At 41.4% G+C, this 19,085-nt stretch overlaps 1 protein-coding gene across 1 annotated transcript in view; it reads left to right on the top strand.

Moving 5' to 3' along the window:
- The window catches only part of LOC136288149 (phospholipid-transporting ATPase FetA-like), a 79,651-nt gene that overhangs the window by 36,841 nt on the left and 23,725 nt on the right, over positions 1-19,085 (top strand). The window contains exons 5-14 of the mRNA XM_066180977.1: positions 167-265; positions 1,149-1,210; positions 2,777-2,849; positions 3,016-3,086; positions 4,206-4,288; positions 8,086-8,244; positions 8,934-9,022; positions 14,666-14,862; positions 15,963-16,171; positions 18,223-18,266. Coding sequence (XP_066037074.1) covers positions 167-265; positions 1,149-1,210; positions 2,777-2,849; positions 3,016-3,086; positions 4,206-4,288; positions 8,086-8,244; positions 8,934-9,022; positions 14,666-14,862; positions 15,963-16,171; positions 18,223-18,266 — 1,086 coding nt within the window. The remainder of the gene's footprint in view (positions 1-166; positions 266-1,148; positions 1,211-2,776; positions 2,850-3,015; positions 3,087-4,205; positions 4,289-8,085; positions 8,245-8,933; positions 9,023-14,665; positions 14,863-15,962; positions 16,172-18,222; positions 18,267-19,085) is intronic.

Genomic DNA, 19,085 nt, shown 5'->3' on the forward strand with positions numbered 1-19,085 from the left:
TTGGGAGCGGGGGGGAGGGGGGGTGTCAAATATCAGGGATGGAGCTACATTTCTGTTTCTATTCTAAATGCAGGTATCAGAAAAATGTTGTCTGCAGCTTGATGAGGAAGCAGTGGTTTTCTGAACTGGCAAGAAATGTCTTAACTCAGATCTTTTCTTCCTACAGTTGATTCCTCAGATTTCTTCACTGGCCTGGTTTACAACAGTGGTGCCCCTGGTGCTGGTGCTGGCTGTATCAGGAGTCAAGGATGCCATTGATGATTTTGTAAGATCTGTATTTCTGACCTGTACTTTGGAGTTGGCCTGTGATTCTTAAGCACAGTAACTGAAATAAACTGCTTAGACACAGCTGGTGGCAGGCACTCAGATGGAGTCTGAGATTAAGTTCCAAGATCTATAGTTTGTTACTGAAACAGGAACTAGAATTTCCAAATCGCTAAGCAGCCCAACAGCTCCACTGACTTTCTCTGAAACTGCTCTGCATGTCTGAAAATATCATCTCTCATAGATATATCTGGATGCAGACACAGAAATCTTTTCTTAGGCTTCCACTTTGGAGAACCCATCCTCTGTCATCCAGCACAATGTAGGTGGAAAAAAAATTTGGTAGGAAGCAAGTGCTCAACCCACTTGTGATTTTTCAAACTTGCTCATCTTTGGCCAAAGTCTGCTGCCTGCCATCAGAGCTAATGGTCAAAAGCTCAGTTGACTTCACAGACTGATATTAGAGCTGAGTTTAGCATCTGATTTTCGCTCATTTTTAAAATTATTTTGATGTTCAATGGAGCAGTGCCAGAATATCAGTGGCCACTTTCCATAGGAGAACAGAGGAATGAATTTCTCTGGTGTTTACAGACTGAGGTGGGTGGGAGCAATGCCAGCTGAGTCTGACAGGACTGTGCTAAAGGATGTGTAAGGCTGTACCCTCCTTCTTCTCTCCCTGTGTTGCCTGTTGCCCTTTGCAGTCTGTTTATGCTCTGTGTCACTGCTGTAAACATGTGCTGGACACAACTGACTCAGTTGTGACCCTAATCTGCCTGACCCATTCAGCCAGCTGGGTGGAAACCTAAAATGTTAATGAATTGCCTACGGCTCCTGTGTGTTTGGTTTCCTGGAAATGCCTTTTAACCTTCTGATCCAATTTTCAGAATCGGCACAAAAGCGACAAACACGTCAACAATCGCCCAGTCCAGGTCCTGATCAATGGCATGTAAGTCCTTTTTGCTGTAGTTCTTCCAGGGAAAAGCATTTCATTACTAATATTTTTGATTTTTTGTGTGTGTGTGATTCTCAAGGATCACTAAACAATTTAAACTTAAATTGTGTTTCATACCACTAGTTCATCATGCAGTTGTGGACTATGTGTCTGATTAATGAGCCCTAGACACAGTACCAGATCTGTGCAGATATTATGGTGGTGACCTTGTGCTGGCAAAAACTAAACTCTTTCTCTCTTCCTGGGTGTTATGTTTAAGTAAGAATTTCAGAGTCTTGTATTATTTTACTCCTTACCCCAGAAGTAACAAGCAAAGCTATCTTCTGCATCCATTTACACTCAATAGCATTAATTTCGCATTAAGCAAAACTAGGCATTATCAACAAGATATTTCAAATTAAGAAGCTGGAATAGCTCCCTCATACACTTCATTATACTTAGAGTGTGTGTTGCACTTCTGGTTTAGATGTACCCAAAACATTTCAGCTGCGTGCTTTGGACATTGTACTGCTAGCACTGTTCTTTCCCGCAGAAAAAAAATAGTAGAGGTTTTGGCTTTCGTGGCAGACAGATGTGCTGTTTACTTGCAGCTCCATGGAGTCCAGCTAAGCATAGGACACAGCTGTAGATGGCTGTGAAGTCTTTTTGTGACTTTTTTCCACACTATAGATACCAGTATGTTGTGTAAACTCCAACAGATGATCAAACAGTTAAATATATAAGTGGAAACTGAAGAACAGGGACATAGTTTTTTGTGCTCTCTGCTAAGTAAACCAGTTTCTTAGTTTACTGTGTATTAGTTACTGTGTCTAGGAAACAAATTTCGAAACAGAAATTTTATAATATTTTGCCTTTTTCAAAACCTGGAAATCAGAGATCCTGTCCAGCTCTGACAAACACTGGGTAAGCAAGATTGAACTGAGCTCAAGCTTGAGCTCCCAGTCCTGTTTTGAGATTGATCTTTCTCACCTCTAGAATTTGCATATACAGCTGTCTTGACTTGGCTGTGTTGGTTGGTGCTTGGATTTCGGCTTGGTTTCTGTGTGCACATCTGGCTTAGTGCTGTGAACACCACTACAGACATGGCTCAGACAGGCAAGTGTACAGCCAAAGCACCTGCACTGACCTTCCTGATAGCTGGTTACTCTTGCCCTTAGTACCACTCAGAAAACCTTACACAATCTGCAGCTTTCCCAGATGAATTCTCTCACAAAAGCAGAGAGGGTTTCTTGAGGCAATGTGCCCCTTTAAGAGAAGGAAGGAAGGGAGTAGTCAGTGCAGAGAGAAGGACAAAGATAGTGCACATGGGCTGTGCTGCTGTTGTGGGGCTTGGTCTCAACCCAGCATGGGTCAGCCCAGCCAATGCTTTTATTGATTTTTACTGCTTTTTTTTGTACTGTGGTGGTCCTCCAACTTAGTATGGATCAGGGCCCGTCATGGCAGGCCCTGCTTCCAAGTCCTGATGGCAAGTACAGTCTGGCTCCAGAAGCAGAGCTAAGTTCCCCACTTCCCCAAGCGGCATTTGCTGTATGTGCTAACTTACTAGAGGTTTCCTTGCAGGTTAAAGGAGCAAAAATGGATGAATGTCCAAGTGGGGGATATAATAAAATTAGAAAACAACAACTTTGTGACAGTGAGTACCATTTCTCTCTATCCTGATCACAGTTAATCTCTGCTACTCTTATCACTCACAAAAAAATCAGAAATGATGATGTGGCAGTGACCACAAGCAGCACTACTCTGCAGTGCCTGCTGACTGTGTGAATTCATGCCAAGTCTGTCTGTCTTTCTGTGCTCAGGCTGATCTCCTGTTGCTGTCGAGCAGTGAGCCACACAGCCTGACGTACATTGAGACAGCTGAGCTGGATGGGTAAGTGAGCCTGGCCCTGGCGTGCAATCACTGCCACCACTGCAAAGCCACATTCCTGGTGACCCTGGGCACTGCAGGCACACCTGCAATAGCTTTGGTAGCCACAGTTAGATAACACATAAAATAAACTTTGGGTAGGTATCTTGAGAATAACATCTTCTGGTGGATACTTTCACTTCTTGAGTGCAACTGTCATGTAAGAAGGAGATTTTGCTTTTCAGTGACACCACTTCTAACACTGAGAGTAAGTTAGACACATGTTCCTGCAATATCCCCAGCAGAAGCTGTTTCTTTTCTCTCCATTAGTATTTTCCTTCAGACAGATTATCTGGTTGAGATAATGAATAACTTTGGTAATCTCATTTGGATGGCTACAGAATAATACCAATGCAAGCACACAACCAAGGCTTCCAAATTCTGTCCACTCCAGAACACAACTGCCTATGAAACCAGAGGGCTGCAACTTGTATTAATTTGGAATAAACTGCAGCTGACTCATTTCTATGACCCAGTTAGCATTACCTTTTCTGCATTGCTCAGAACTAGCAACAGTCTGAGAGACTAAGCAAGACCAGAGATTTCAAGAAATTGTGTCTCTCCCAAGACCCTACAGACAGTCCTCTGGACTTTCCCCATCTGATTTCTGCTGTAAATGGGTTTGTAGTTTTCAGACACGCAAGTGCCACTTCTAAGAGGCCCTGAACAAATGCAGTATTCTTTTGACATTGCATTTCCAACTCCCAGCTAGCTAGTCTCAGAACTGAAGTAATCTTCCATATCAGAATACCATGGGAGAAAAGATTTAGAGCTCTCATATATGCTTAGATACCTTGGGTTTAAATATGTCATGAGTGACAGGATAGAGAGTGCAGTGCTCTGTGGTGCAATTAAGAAGACAGACCCAGTTCACCTTTGGTACTATGCTCAGAATTTTTCTGAATGTCTGTAGTTGCAACTGAAAGAGACACCTTTTGACCAGTTGAAAGAGGTGTATAGTATCACAGTCCATCAGATGTCTAAGGAAGAAGTTGTACTCATAGCAGAAGTGATTTTCAAGGAGATGTTTCAGTTCACATATGATTTTCTGTTCATGTTTTTGTCTTATATTGTTTGTCACAGTGAAACAAACTTGAAGGTGAAGCAGGCGTTGACAGTCACTGCAGAGCTTGGAGAAGATCTTCAGAAGCTGACAGAGTTCAATGGTGAGTATAAATGGAAAATTCACTTTCCAGATAATTTTCCTAAATTACACAGAGTGGTTAGGACTCTTCCTTCCACGCTGTCCGCTGCCCCCTGCTAGGTCTTCTCTGGAAACAGTGCCAGCAAAACAGAAAAGGCACTCTACAATCTATACAAGTATCAACACCACATGTAAACGAAAAGGTCCCTCTTTGCTTGCAGGTCTTGGTGCCATGCATGGCTATAACCTGACACTGCATTTGTGGCAATTCATCTGGATTGGACACTTCTCTTTTGTGTCTGTCTGCACGTGTTGAGACTACTCACCTTGAAACCAGCACAAGAGTTCTCATAAACTGCACAATGGAAACTGTTTTCCCAAAACCTTGTGCTTAGTTCTGGCCTCAAAGCATTTTCACACTGCACTTTCACACTGATGTAGCAATGCTGATGCACTGATTTACGTTTATCTTCTGATCAGTGGCACTTCCCAGACACTACACAGACCTGAGGACTAACTGTACACACAGGACAGGTGACTACTTCCTAACCTGAAACCTCACTCCAAAACTGTTCCTTTCTTCTCTCAATGCAACAATAAAGACTGAATTTTAAAATATCTAACCGCAAGCAGTACAGACATGCTTAACAGGAAATGTGTCATTTCTCAGCACTGTTTACGTTATCAAATACAAGATATGAGTAGGACAGGACAGGACAGGACAGAAAAGAAAAGAGAAAAGAAAAAAAAAAGAAAAAAGAAAAGAAAAAAGAAAATAAAAGAAAGAACAGAATGTTTTCATTGGAAGGGGTCTACTATGATCATCTCGTCCAACTGCCTGACCACTTCAGGGCTGACCAAAAATTAAAGTACATTTTTAAAGGCACTGTCCAAATGCCTCTTAAACTTTACAGGCTTAGGGCACCAATCACCTCTCTAGGAAGCCTGTTCCAGTGAACGGTCGTCCTCTCAGTAAAGAAATGTTTCCTAAGAGGTCCAGTCTGAATCTCTTCTGTCACAACTTCAATAATTCCCATGTGTCCTGTCACTGGATAGCAGAGAATATTTAGCAGCACATACAGAGAAAGGAACTAGACCTGTCAAAACCAGAATACTCCATGCTCACACATCATCTGTCTGTGGAGAGAAGATGAGGGAACAAACCAAGTGGTGTTAGTCACGTTCTGCAGTGCCCTGCTGGCTTTGATATGAGGTCAAGATTACAGGAGGAGTTGTTATGGAAAGGGGTGGAATGAGTGCTGATGTCCTTGAAATGCCTCAAGGATTGCAGGCTCTCAGGAAATACTTTTAGATATGGAGGGAAAATAATTTTAGAAAAAAAAAGGTTTTGAAATAAGTAGATGATTCCAGGACAAGTGGTGGGGATGTGGCAAAGAGCATAGCTGAGACTGTCTCTGGTAGAGTTTCTTTTGTCTTCCGTGTTGAGGTTTTATGCAGGAACATGTGTGGTTTTTGCCAACTGTCAGCCCAGTACATCAGGATTTCTTTGAATTGATGGCTGAGGTTCTGAGTGATTTAGGTTTTGAGAAATAGGTTTTTACATGTACAGTTAGATGGGTAATGTTCATAATTGGAGTGGCATGCCTTAATTATTTTCCTGAGCAGGCTGAAGCATCTATCAATTTGTGAGTAAAACCTTCATCTTAGGTTATTTTTCAAGCATGCTTAGTGTGATGCTTATGTAAGGGCACCGTGTTCTTGGAAGTGCTTAATTAAATGTTTAAAAATATTTTGGAAAATTAAGAATTTTCTTATCAGATATTTATTTATTCTCTAAATCTCTGTTTTTCTTATGTTGTAAATAAAAGTGGCCTCTTCACAATGCTTGAAATGAATAAAATGTTTCCCAGGATGATTTATATTTGACAGTGTACTGGGAAGAGTGCCTGGAATCAGACTCAGCCTTGCATTTCCCTTAGCAAACCTCTGTAGAAATATTTAAATATTTATGTAACTCTTTATCTAATTACTTTTTAAGACAGGAAGAGAGGACAGGACTGTGCAGCTAATACAGGCACTCAGTGGAATGCTTAATGTGAGTTATGATGTTTGTTTGATGGTTTAGATAAGGAAGACGCTAGCAAAATGCTGAATTTCTTTGTTTGATTGGGGAACTGGGAAACCAGAAAGGCCACAATACTTTTCATTTACCCTCTCCTTATCACAGTTGACTTGGAAGTATTTAACTCTTTCAGCTGAAATGTATTCCAGGTATGTTACTGCTGTTAGTGGGTGAGGGGAGCAGGAGGCATGGTGCCTGACTGTGGTGCCTTCTGCTGCAGAGGTACTGGGTTCAGTGCAGCTGTCCTGGGGGGGGGGTATTTAGAGCTTCTCACTCTTTTGTGGTCACTCTCATCTGGATGAATCCATTCTGATCACAAAATCAGCATTTCAGTAGCCCAGACCCAGCCACTTATGGGAAAGCAGATGTGGACACGCGAGGTGCTCACAGGAGCACAGTCCCACGGCAGGCATGGTGTTCCTGGTGGGAGACAATGCCCTAGGTTTGCTTTGCCAACCATTTTGTTGTTTGAGGTTCCAGTGCAAAGCCTCTGTTTCCTTTGTGCTTTTCAAGGTGTTTGTGAGGGTGGCAGTGAGATGGGCCTGGTACTAGAGACTTTCAGAAACGATGGAGCACAGGTCTGGTTCTTGTTGCACTAACCAGACGATAAAATAGATGAGCAACACAGTTGTTAGTGTGAATTCTGATGCCACATGTGTCACTGAACTTCCTAATTGTTCAATCTTTTATGTCTGATGGTTTGTCTGCCCTAGATTAGAGTGGCTTTTTTATCATTTGCATAATTTTTGATTTTAAAATGTGTAGTGGTGAAGATGATCATGACACTTAAAGCTGCACTTTTCTTCTGGACATCTCTGGATTTTGTTTCCAATCTCTTGAGCCTGGTGTGTAAATGTGAGAACAGCTCGAAGAACTGTACTCTCTGCAAATGCTAGTATTTTTGTAGGTATTTAGTCTGTGATGAAAATAACTTTAGTGTTTCTGCTGATTAAGTGAACAGACTGAACTCTTAGATTGCTTTTCAGTAAGGCATATTTGTACTTTCCAATTCTCAATACATCCACAGGGCTCTGCTTTGAATCTTTAAATGTCAGGTGCAGCAGTTGATTTAAATAGTAATTTTTATACTGAGGTATCTGAACACATTTTATTATAAGAAATAAATATAAAGCATGGAAATAGACCCTCCAATCACTTACAGTGTCAGCTCAATGGCCAAAGAACGTAGTGATATCTTTTTATGTGCTCCTGGGACTTGAGTTATAAAATAGATGAAATTAAAAATCAGTGAACAAAGACACCTCAGTTAATTACTCTTCTGCAGCCTTTAGGCTATGATTCTGTTCGCTTGAGCTCCTGCAATCTGAGGCAAAATGAAATAGGAAAAATGGTTATGTCAGCACTTTTAGCCAAAGTTATCCAGTGACATCCTACCACTATTAACTTGCTGTGAATGTATTAAAAGTATGTTGCTATTTAGACATTTCTTCTCACCCACATAGAAGTTGTGGAAACTGTTTTGTCCTCTACCAATAAAAAATGTCATGTTCAAAGAATTGGATAAATCCAAGTTCACTGTGATCCCTTGAATTATGAGATGAATATAGGGATCCAGAGCATCAGTAAACATAAGATATAGAATGGGAATGACAGGGTTAGGAGTCTACTAACTAGAGTGTGAAATATTGTTTCTCTGAGGAAAAGCTGGGAATGCAGTATTGATGACACCTTTCTGGACCAAGATTTCCATTTTTGCTTTTACCTTCTTTTTACAGGAGAAATCAGATGTGAGGCACCAAATAACAAACTGGATAAATTCACAGGAACTCTTACTCTTCGAGGAGAGAAATATGCCCTGGACAATGAGAAGATGTTGCTGAGGGGCTGTACTATCAGGAATACAGAGTGGTGCTTTGGACTCGTTATTTATGCTGGTGGGTAAAAAGACTGACATATTGATTGCAGAGCCCAGCAGCACTAGAGTAGGGATGCATCACACCCAGCATGCACAAAGGAATCAAGTATTTATGTTTCTACCAGGTACAAGAAGAAAAAGGCTTCTTGTTTCAGAAATCCACACAGCAAAGTACAGGAGGGGAGTTTTGATCGGTGACTAAGAAAGAATGTAACAATTAAATTTGATTAAGAATTCTCTCAAGTGTATTGAAATAAACTCTCTGGATCATTACTATGTGATTTTAATCCACATTAGAATATCAGGGTCATCAATAATATTATTGATTAGATCTATGCTTTTCATGAGCATAGTCCTATTGTTTCTATACTCCTCTAGACATGTGAGATAATATAGAATAACATAGCAATATCAGATATGCGGTGAAAAGTGACTAAACCTGAAAGGAAGGGTTGAATGTTGAAAGAAAAGAGTTGAGTCAAAGTCCAGGTTTAATGGTTTTATGTGTCTCTCTCCATATAATCTCAGACAAATGACTTACCCTGTTTCTGCCCAAGTTTCCCACCAGCACTCTAAAATGTGTGTACCTGACTTCATGAGAGCTGTGATGGTTATTTATGCTGAAAAGCACAGTGAGTCCTCAGATGGAATCAGCTTTAGAACAGCTAAGCTTTATTACTAAAATTAACAAATGTGCTTCATCTCCAGGGCCAGACACGAAACTCATGCAGAACAGCGGAAAAACAACTTTTAAGCGAACAAGCATCGATCGGCTCATGAATGTCCTTGTGTTGGTGGTAAGTCTGATTAATGTGTCTTCCTTTCTTCAGATGTGTTCATCATTTCCAGATGCTCCACCTCTCTGTCCATACAAATGGAGGAATATCAGGAGTGACTAATGATAAAAAAAAAAGTACATCATAATTTATTAGTAGCCTGGGTTCTGCAGTGTCTCTGCCAACCCATCTTGCAAAGCAAGTCCATTACATTGACAGAATTAAGGACTTTCCTTCTGAGCTTGTCATTTACTCTGCTCTTTCTTGCTCTGCATTTTTGTGTGAGAAATATTTTGAAGCCTGCAAAGTCCTTTTTTCTTCTAGTAATTTTGTAATTTTCTATTTAAATAAACATTAGCAGTTCTCTCTTCCTCCTAATTTCTTGGCATCTCTGGTGATATCTGCGTAGGGCTTGGTAATTGAGTTTGCTAATTTAATTTACATGATGCCAGCTCCTGACTTAACACGTCAGGGTAAATTATTACACGTGGTCTCATTAATGCTCAGAAACTAGTGTTTTTAGCAGCTGAGAAATTTGAGAACACTGATCTTACCTAGCGGGCACTCATCTCAGATTGAAAAACAGATCTGATTTGAGGGTTAAGCTCATCACTGGTTTTAACAAATGGCAAATACTTCCAGGCAGAAACAGTGACTCTTTCACAGACTCTCTCAAGATTTTACTGCTTAAGTAGAAGCAGGGAAGGAAAACACACACTCTGACACTACTTTAATCAATGTTGCTTGAAGAAAAGGTCTTTAGTTTCAGGTTTTATTCCCCTTTGAGTGCAAATTTGTCATGCGTTCCCATGCATGCTGCACCACCTTCAGTTTATGACACTGGAAAGATCTGGTGGTTAGTGGTCACTGTTCCTGCTTCTTCCCTACTACACCTGCTCTCCAGATCACCCTAGCAGCCAGCTAGGGACAGGATTCATTCCTAGGCACTGTAACAAACCCTGGAGGAGGCATCCAACAGCAGTCTCTGCATTACAGCAAGGCTGCCCTGAGCTCTCCTTGCCCTCTCTGACTTCGTGCCTCCTCAGCACTGGGGCTTAGAGTACAAATGTCTCCAGGGTGGCACCACCCTCCAACCTCCACATTTCATATCAGCCTCTGTATTCCTGTATTTTTTTTTGGGATCCCAAAAGTCCTTTAGGTGAGCCTGGGGATGCCTAGCAGTGCCACAGCACAGGGTTAACTTCAATCCCCCTTGAGGCCTTCTCCTGTGTACAGTAGGGACATGACCTTAATTTTAATCTTGCATCAATCTCTACCAAGGGAAAATCTTGGTTTAGCGATCTTGGCTATCAGCTTGTTTTCTCCCCTTTCTCCCTTTCTCCCCTTAATTGGATAGCAAAACCAAACAAAGCCTAAGCCTTTTACATTCAAAATTTTGCTAGCATTTGAAGAATTTCACATTTTCAAAAATGTCCTGCTCTGTTCTGACTGGAGAGAATGGGCTGTGGGGGGATCCACAGGGCACAGAAACAGAGCTGAGGAAAACTGAACCAGGAATCTGGAATTTCATGTTCAGCTAAGATTTGCTAAATCTCCTTTCACAAGTCAAGGGTCCAACCCAGAACTTTCAGTCTGTTTGGCCTCCCTTTTAAAAACAAAGGAGATGAATTTACCTCCTGGCTCTGTTTTAAAAAACCTGAGCAAGTTGCAACTGATTGCATCAGCCCCTGCCTGGGTTCTTGGGCACTGGAGGAGCCAAGGGTGTGTTTGTCTCCTTTACACATTTTCAAGGAACCTAAAATTTTGATGTCTAAGTAAAGTTCTGTCACACATTAAACACCAGACTCTCTGCACACCTAAAGGGATGTGGCATTGGGTTTTTCCAGTTCACTGGGTGGTCAAAGGTTATAGAGTGTGGTCATAAAAACAGGCAGCATATTGTGCTCTTGAGTTGGTGAATACAAAGCAGCCACAGCTTACAATAAATAGGTAATGTCGGGTTTGGTCTCCTCACCTGAGCTTGAAGATGGTAAAAACTCTTTTTTCCCTCTGAAAGCGCCAAGCTAGGTTGCAAGAAAGAAGCGGAGTCCTCAAGGTCTTGTTCTCTTGGTATTTTGTGTTGTTTATTGTGTCATATCTTAAAATGTTCTCTGTGCCCAGCCAAGATCTGGACAGCAGCTAAGACACGAGGCGACTCCCCCCACAGTGGGACGTCGCAGTCCCTTTATACAGAATGTTACGTATCACCTGTTTACACTTATTTTCCAATACCTATCACTTATGCTAAAATGGTCAACTTTACTCTAATCCAATCTCCTTAAACTACTTTGTGCCACCATCACCAAAAGATGGAGGCCAGGGGAGAAGAAGGAAGAACTCAGGGCAACACCCTAAATCCTCCATCTTGTCGCCCATGTACCTATATTCTAAAAACTCAAAACTACATCATTTCTCATCCTATACCAAACTATACTATTTTTTTCACATCTTTGTGGTTTGTAATTCTTCCCTCAATGTTGGAAGCTGTTCCCATGGACTGAAGCCAAAGGCAGTGTCCTCCTGAGCTTTGTGCCAGGATCTCCAATCCCCCTGTACAGCTCCAAAACCCCTCCGTACAGATTCCAAACCCTCTTGCTCATGTCTGTGGCCTTCCAGGGCATCCAGAGGAATGCCCTGGACTCCGACAAGGTAATTTAAATATAGTGAAACTTGCTGCACATTAACACTGGCAAAGTTATTTTGTGTTTATTTGCCTATAAAACTTCCAGGCACAAAGCAGTGATTAAGCAGGTCCGCCAAGGGAGTGTCTGTTAAATGTTCCCGTGATCTGCCCCAACAAGGGTTAATCAAAAGTGAACCTTCCCAGATGGCAGACATAGCTGTTTTGTCATGTTTGGAGGTGTTTCTCATCGATCTGAGAGAGAAGTTAATGTTCCTCCACTGGGGATACACTTGCCAGTTGCAGAAATGCTTTCTTCTCCAAAAGCTGCTTTGTAGCAGGCTAGGGGGAGCAAATTCTCAGAGAAAGAGAGTTCTCACATTCATCTCTTAACTCACTGCTTCAAATCCCAGAGCAGAACTCAAAGTACCAATCAAGAAGCCGAGACTGTTTTAATTCACAGTCCAACGGTCAATGTTTGTCTTGAAGTCAAAAGCCACATTCTCTTTACAAAACTCTTACCAAGGGGATCTTTAGCAATCAATGCATGGGAAGGACCCAGGGAGGGAGGATGCTCATGCTGGGAAGCTCCATGAGCATGCACAAGCGATGACTTTTCATGTCATTCCCTTCAGGGCTGTGGTTACAATTACAATTGCAACACCCTGCACACAGTTTTTTCTATGCACAGAACTTTATCTCCAGGGCTGCTTTTATTGGCTTGATCCTTTCCATTTGTTTCAGATCAAACAGCATGTTAGTGAGCTTTGTGCAAGCACAAGTGTTGCACATGAGTGGGGTTGTGAGAGCATTGACATGCCCAGTGCACAGAAAACAAAATGTACATAAATAAAGTGCAACTGTAGGCAAGAACTGCTGTGGTATAGAATCAGAGTGGTTTGAGTCAAAAGGGAGCTTAAAGATCATCTTGTTCCAACACCTCAGCCATAGGCAGGGACACCTTGGGTAAGTTCAGCTCCTGTCCTCCCCCACAAGTATTTCTATTGCTGAATCACACACTGAAATTCCTACATGGATTGTGATATTCTGCAAGTGGCTAATTTTTAACCTCTGGGGCATGAGGTGGGTCATGCCTCTCAAATACCCTTAAGTCCTTGTAATTACAATATCACAGATTGAAGTATGTTTTAATTTCTGGTTCACAGAGGTTTAAAAACACTGCACCACATTCCTTACCAGCAAGCAATATTGTCTCCATTTCACAAGTTGAGCAATTTATTTGGCTTCGCACAATTAAATAGAAAAGCTACTACTCATGTACAAAATAAATGTGTCCCCTGAAACTCAGACTGCCACCTTTTCTTACTGTAGTTCCCTTTTGTGGCTTTTTGATATTAAAACTTGAGTTGATCAGGCATGAACTTTTCACCAAGTGATTCATATTGCCCCATAGAAGGATCTTTCTTCCTCCCATAGATTACCTCAGCAGTACAAATATTAGCTTTACCATCAACGTTTCTATGTTTGTCCCTCAATTACAATTTTTAAAAAGGTTGATTATGGTTTTAATGTGATTGTTGCTGTGTGGCCTTTACATAATGGTCCAACTTACCATAATGGTCCAACTTATATTCCCTCCCTAATGATTATCCTTGCAAAAGATTATTTTTAATTGCTCTGTTGTTCAGCCTGGTGACTCCATGTCTTCACTTCTTTATTATTCTATTGGTTGCTTTATGTCAAAAGTTTGGAAAAGACTGTGCCAAAAGAATTATTTTTTCATCATTTATCTGGGAAGGATGACAAGTTACCTGCAGTTCATCTCCCCCACCATCACCATTTCTGCCTTACAAATATTGTAATTATATTAGCAGGATTGCAAGGTGGTGGGTCTTCCCAGTTTCTAAAGCATTATTGAAATATAACCTCTAAGCTTCCATCTTTGAATTAGATGGACCTGCTGCATTGAAAATGCTTTTTAGCAGATAGAGCCACACAGTGCTCTGTGTCAGTGAACATAATATGCCTTTTTCATCTACTGTAGGGCAGATAAGTCCTTCTTCTTCCTTTGTCCTTCCTCTTGAAGGACTGTCAACGCATTTGCTTTTCACACACCTGTTTATGACTTTATTTTTTTCTTTTCTTGATATTATATCTTTTCTTGATACTGTTGGGTATTCACAGTTCAGTGAATTCCCTGCAGTTTGTATTAATTTCTGTTAAATTTCTTTCTTCATGTTCTTTTTTTCTTTTCCAAATAAATGTATTGCTACAGTCTTTTTTTTTTAATCAAAAAATGCTTTATGACCCATGTAATGTTTTTGTGTCTTTTAAATAGTGTTCCCAAGCAAGCCCCAGTTTTCAATAAGGTTTCCCAATTTGAAATTCACTTCACGGTTGCTGTTGCCCTGGTTGCTTTAGGCTTCAGAAAACAGGCTTCTCTAAAGCCCAAAGATATGCATCACTGGTTGGTGTTGCTTTTTGTTTGTTCAAAGGAAATGTAATCAAATTGTGAGGGCAGATACCAAGGCAACCATTAGCTTTGAGAAAGCAACTAACTCTCCTCTAATGATCAGAACAATATCCAGTGCTAAATTCCAGACTGTATGCTGCTGGATTATCCTTAGTAGTCTTTCAGAACTTGTGAGGAAGATTGTGGTACCTATGGCAAATAGCAAAGTAAAGTCCTCCAGGCAGTTTCTATTCTCAAGTGTGCCACCAGATATTTGAGGACCCTCAGCTCAACTCTCCTCTAATGAGATTAGGTGTTCTGCAGCAGACTGCTGCAACCACCCTAGCTGAGATGTCTGCTTGGGACTTAAATCCCCAGCTGTTTGAGCACTTTTAATTCCAAGTTGCCAGACTCTGCATTGTGTAGTTTTGTCCTTGAGGTGAAAATATCATAATTTTACAGTTTTTTCCTTTTCATCCCTCGGCACATTTTTCTATGATTCAGGGTATCCAACCCTATCCCATTAGGTCTTCTGATTAACCTGTGCATAATAAATTCCTTGTTTCTAAAATACAATACATTTTGTTTGGGTTTGATTTGTTTGGTTTGTTTTTCAATTTTTTTTTTCCAGATCTTTGCATTTTTAGCACTGATGTGTCTCATCCTAGCCATTGGCAATGGTATCTGGGAGCATGATAAGGGCTACTACTTCCAGGTCTATCTGCCCTGGGCAGAGGGTGTCAACTCTGCCTCCTACTCCGGCTTCCTCATGTTCTGGTCATACGTGATCATTCTAAACACAGTGGTACCTATTTCACTCTATGTCAGGTACGTGCCGGAAGCTCCTTTCACTTTTGATCTTAGGAGAGATTTAGGTTTTGCTTTAGCAGCATTTTCCTTAAAACCTGACACAGCCCCATCATGGATGCTCCTACACAACCACAGTGACACTTTACTTGTTTCTGCTGGCTTCAGAAGGATTTATCAGGGCTGGAGTAGGGACAGCAGTGAGCCCTGTAAGAGGAGAGGATGATTCTGCAGTTAAAGGGGAGCTGTAGGTGTGTAGGATGCTATAAGAGGGGAGCTGGAAGCCTGCCACTGTTAGCAAGATGCTAATGGCCTGTTCTTCAAGGTGGCTTCAGGACTGTGTGAGGATTACCAGGTAAGTAGGTGCAATTAGGTTGAAATACTTGATGCTATATGAGCAGCTGAGAGTGCTATCTCTTCCCAGACAATGCAGAGCTATGTTGATTGTTGGTGAAAGACAAATAGGAGTGACAGCTAGGCAATGTGTCTGTGCTCTCAAAATTTGGGGCTAGGGTAAAGACTGCATAGTCCTGTTTAATTTATCATTATACCTACCTTCAGTCAGCTTTGCTACTGAGACTCTCTTTTGTGTTGGTAAACATGAGAAATGAGTTCCATACCTGTTCAGTATGTCACCAGCAAGGTGGAAATTCATGGCATCTGCAAGCTGAAGCCACTCTTTTGGTTGTACTGAGTGACACAATGGCTCTCTTGTTGTGGAGCTCTCTGTTGTTTGAGTCACTGTTGTGCTCATCCCCTGGCACTGGGCTCAGCCCAGCCCACAGCTCTGCTGGAAACCATTTCCTGAAACAACACTTACTGAAACACATTGCTCCTGCCTCACTTCTCAGTCCAAAAACTTCTGAAACTTTCCAAGTAGTTTTATAAGGTACTGCTGTATAAACAAAGGAAATTAATTTGCTTAGCAAACATAGCAGATCATTTCAGTGAGCCTTGCTTCAGCATCCCTTACCACAGGCCACCTAAGGACAGATGAGTTCAACCTGTCATTACCTTCAAAGTTGTCTTCTAATTGCTATTGATAATGGTGGTGCTAAAGATAAAGAGATAGTCCCTTAAGCTAATGAATATTCCATCACCGTCTCTTTCTGTTTCATTAGTGTGGAGATTATACGCTTGGGTAACAGTTTCTACATTGACTGGGACCGTAAAATGTATTACCCACTGAATGACACGCCAGCTCAGGCTCGAACCACTACACTCAACGAAGAGCTGGGGCAGATCAAGTACATCTTCTCAGACAAAACAGGAACTCTCACCCAGAACATCATGTGTTTCAACAAGTGCTCCATCAATGGCAAATCCTATGGTATGTTTGTCTTACTCTCTGGGTTTTCTTCAGTGCGTGCTTCTTCATCCACAGAGACTAAATCTGATATCCAGAAGGATACTGATATCCAGAAGCCACGTAAGGAACTGTAGTGATCAAGTGTAATGCTGCCCATCAGGGATGTGTGGACAGCCTGATTGCATCCCTTGCCATGCATTAATTGTTTCCCTTTTTTTTCTCACTCTTTTACCTCCTTTTTCTGCCTCAGTATTATCCCAGCTAAAGAACCAACAACTGTTAGTTTCTCCTCATTTGTTCCAGATTTACAACATCTGTATTCAAATTTGGGGTTTTTTTCTGATATCACTAGTTAGATAAACACAGCTTTTTTGGTATTATTGGCATGGTTAGCCAGGTATTGCTAATCTTGCAAAACATATCATGTAACTCAAATAACTCACTCCCTTCTAATCACTTACAAAATCAGCCATCCCTCATGGGGCACATCTGCAAATTTTGTCAGCTTCTCAGATTGTTGTCTCTCAGCAATTTCTCATGACATAAGCAGTGATCTTCCACATCCTTTTCAGGTAGTTAGACTAGTCAATGACCTGGTCTTTGTCTTTACACCTGACATTCTTCACCTTCCAGAAGAGAGAAAAGTTTGTAGGAGGTTGGACAAAATGGGAAACATGAGTTGTTAGCTGTTACATCCTAGAAGTCATTGATTTAAAAGGCTTGTTCATGCTATGGCTCCAGGCAGTTTTCCTCATGCTGCTCAAGAGGTGCTAGCACTTTGCAAACTGCCTAATTGATTAACATCATTAGATGCCCCAGAGAAATTAGTCACTGCTTATTTGTATATGGATGCTTGCTTTGCCTATGTCAGACCTGCTGATGCACTACTGTGCCAGAAAGTTTGCATGTTTTGTCAGTGTTATCAGCTGACCTAATAAAATAAGTTATTTCTCCCTATCAATCTGTGCATATTTGAAGATCCCCTTATCTCAAACAGTGTTACTAGGATATCTAACATTAATACTGCTAAACAGTTTGAAACCTCTCCTATCAAGTGTCCTTAATTGACTTTCCTGAAGCAGATGTCACCACCAACACTGATATAGGGTAAGGGTTCAAAAAATGAATGGGAAATACATGCAAAGAAGGCAAACAATCTATTGTGTGTAGTTTTCTAAATGGTTAGCTTGTTCCTAGCTCAGTACTTCACTGCTGTTCAGGGACATTCAGGAAAGCAATGCCAGAAAGGATGATTTAGTTCTGCTCTCCTCTGGAGACTTAAGGGAAGGAGATGTACAAAAGCCTCTTGGCTATGATTCCAGAGAATCAGCTGATGCATAGGTTCTCAGGAGAGGTGTTTACTGTCTTTCATTTACACTCCTGGGGCCTTTATGAAGGTATACCAGCACTACAGTTTGCTTTGGTAACAATTGAGCCTGCTGGTACAAACATGAGTCAATCATTCCTGTAATTAATTGCATTTTAATCTTATTTCAATGAAGTATTCGGACTGGCTGGCCTCTGCACAGTTCAGACCTTCCCAGTGAAACTTTTCTCCAAGAAGTTCTAGTAGTATTTCTTGGAGATGACATGTCTTCAATTTCTATGACCAGATCATCCATTCAGGGAGAATCAATAGGGCAGTCTTGCTACCTAGATATGGGAAAAATGGCCTTTGAAAACTCCTTTTTCTGAGGGTGTCCAGGGACTGCTGCAAATAGTAGGATCCAGGAGCTGGATTTTGAAGGAGAAGGCACAAGAGAAGTCATCCCCTGGAAGCACTTTCATTTCTTACCTAGCACTAGAAACCCTGTCTCTGTGTCCAGCTCAAGACATGTCTTCTTTACTCAGAACCCAGTCACTTTTATGGTAACTGCTTTGTGTTTAAGCATCTATCATTCTCCAGATTTTGTCATGGACCAACATAGAAACTGATTGTCATCAGTGCCCATATCAATGTACTGAAACTTTTAAAATAGTTTCTAGCTTAGAAATGCTTTACCCAATTTTGTGTCTCAGAGACTGCACTTACCCGCATTTTGTGGCTATAATTTAATCTTTCTTGCTTGCAGGTGATGTGTATGATATGTCTGGGCAAAGGATAGAAATAAATGAGGTAAGTACTCAAGTGCTATCAGGATCTATGCTTTCAGTGGGCCTGGATAAGTACCAGTGGACACCCCTCTACATAGCTTATGTTCTTGACCATGCAAGAGGTGATGCTCTTGATGCTGACAACAGAGATGTGTGTTCCTCTGGATGTCAGAGAATTCCCAGAGTAAAGTTCCCTTCCAGTAACCCTGGGTTAAACCTGCAGGTTGGGAACGGCCCACTGTCCTCTCTGCTTCACCTGCCATCCTGGTGCATGCACAGCTTCTCTTGAACACTCGACCATTGGTATTTGTTGGAGACTTGGACATTGGTGAATGTTATCAACCTTGGTAGTTAGTTAAAGCTTTAGCAAGGAATTAGTGAGAGCAGTTCATACCAATTACGAGGTCACTGTCAAATTCCTCTAATGTCTGGACTTCAGAAAGTGTAAAAATGTGTCATTTCTACATTTTTCTTCAGCCTCTGCTTGCTGGCACAAACGTATGTGTCTGCATTTCTAAAATGTCTGAAAGCTGCATGCAGTAATCCAAATAACAGCAAGATGATGAAAATCCCACTGCTCATTCCAATGATTCATTTCCGGTCCATTTAGAACTTAAATTGCCCACTGAAACAGGCTGTTTGTGCTGAGTATTGTGCCTCCAGCCTGCCCTCTCTGTGTCAGCCTTGCTTGGTGACACATACTGGACTCCTGCCAAGTGTCCACCCCACCCTGCTGCTCATGACACTCTCTGGAGCAGAGTCCTGCTGCCTACACATCCATGATGTTGCTGTGCCTGGACCTTGCTGTGCAGACAAATGTGGGAGGGGTTGGTCTGTGCTC

The sequence above is a fragment of the Chamaea fasciata genome, unplaced genomic scaffold, assembly GCF_029207755.1.
Source record: "Chamaea fasciata isolate MVZ Bird 193981 ecotype frontalis unplaced genomic scaffold, bChaFas1.0.hap1 SCAF_4, whole genome shotgun sequence".
Taxonomy (NCBI): Eukaryota; Metazoa; Chordata; class Aves; order Passeriformes; family Sylviidae; genus Chamaea; species Chamaea fasciata.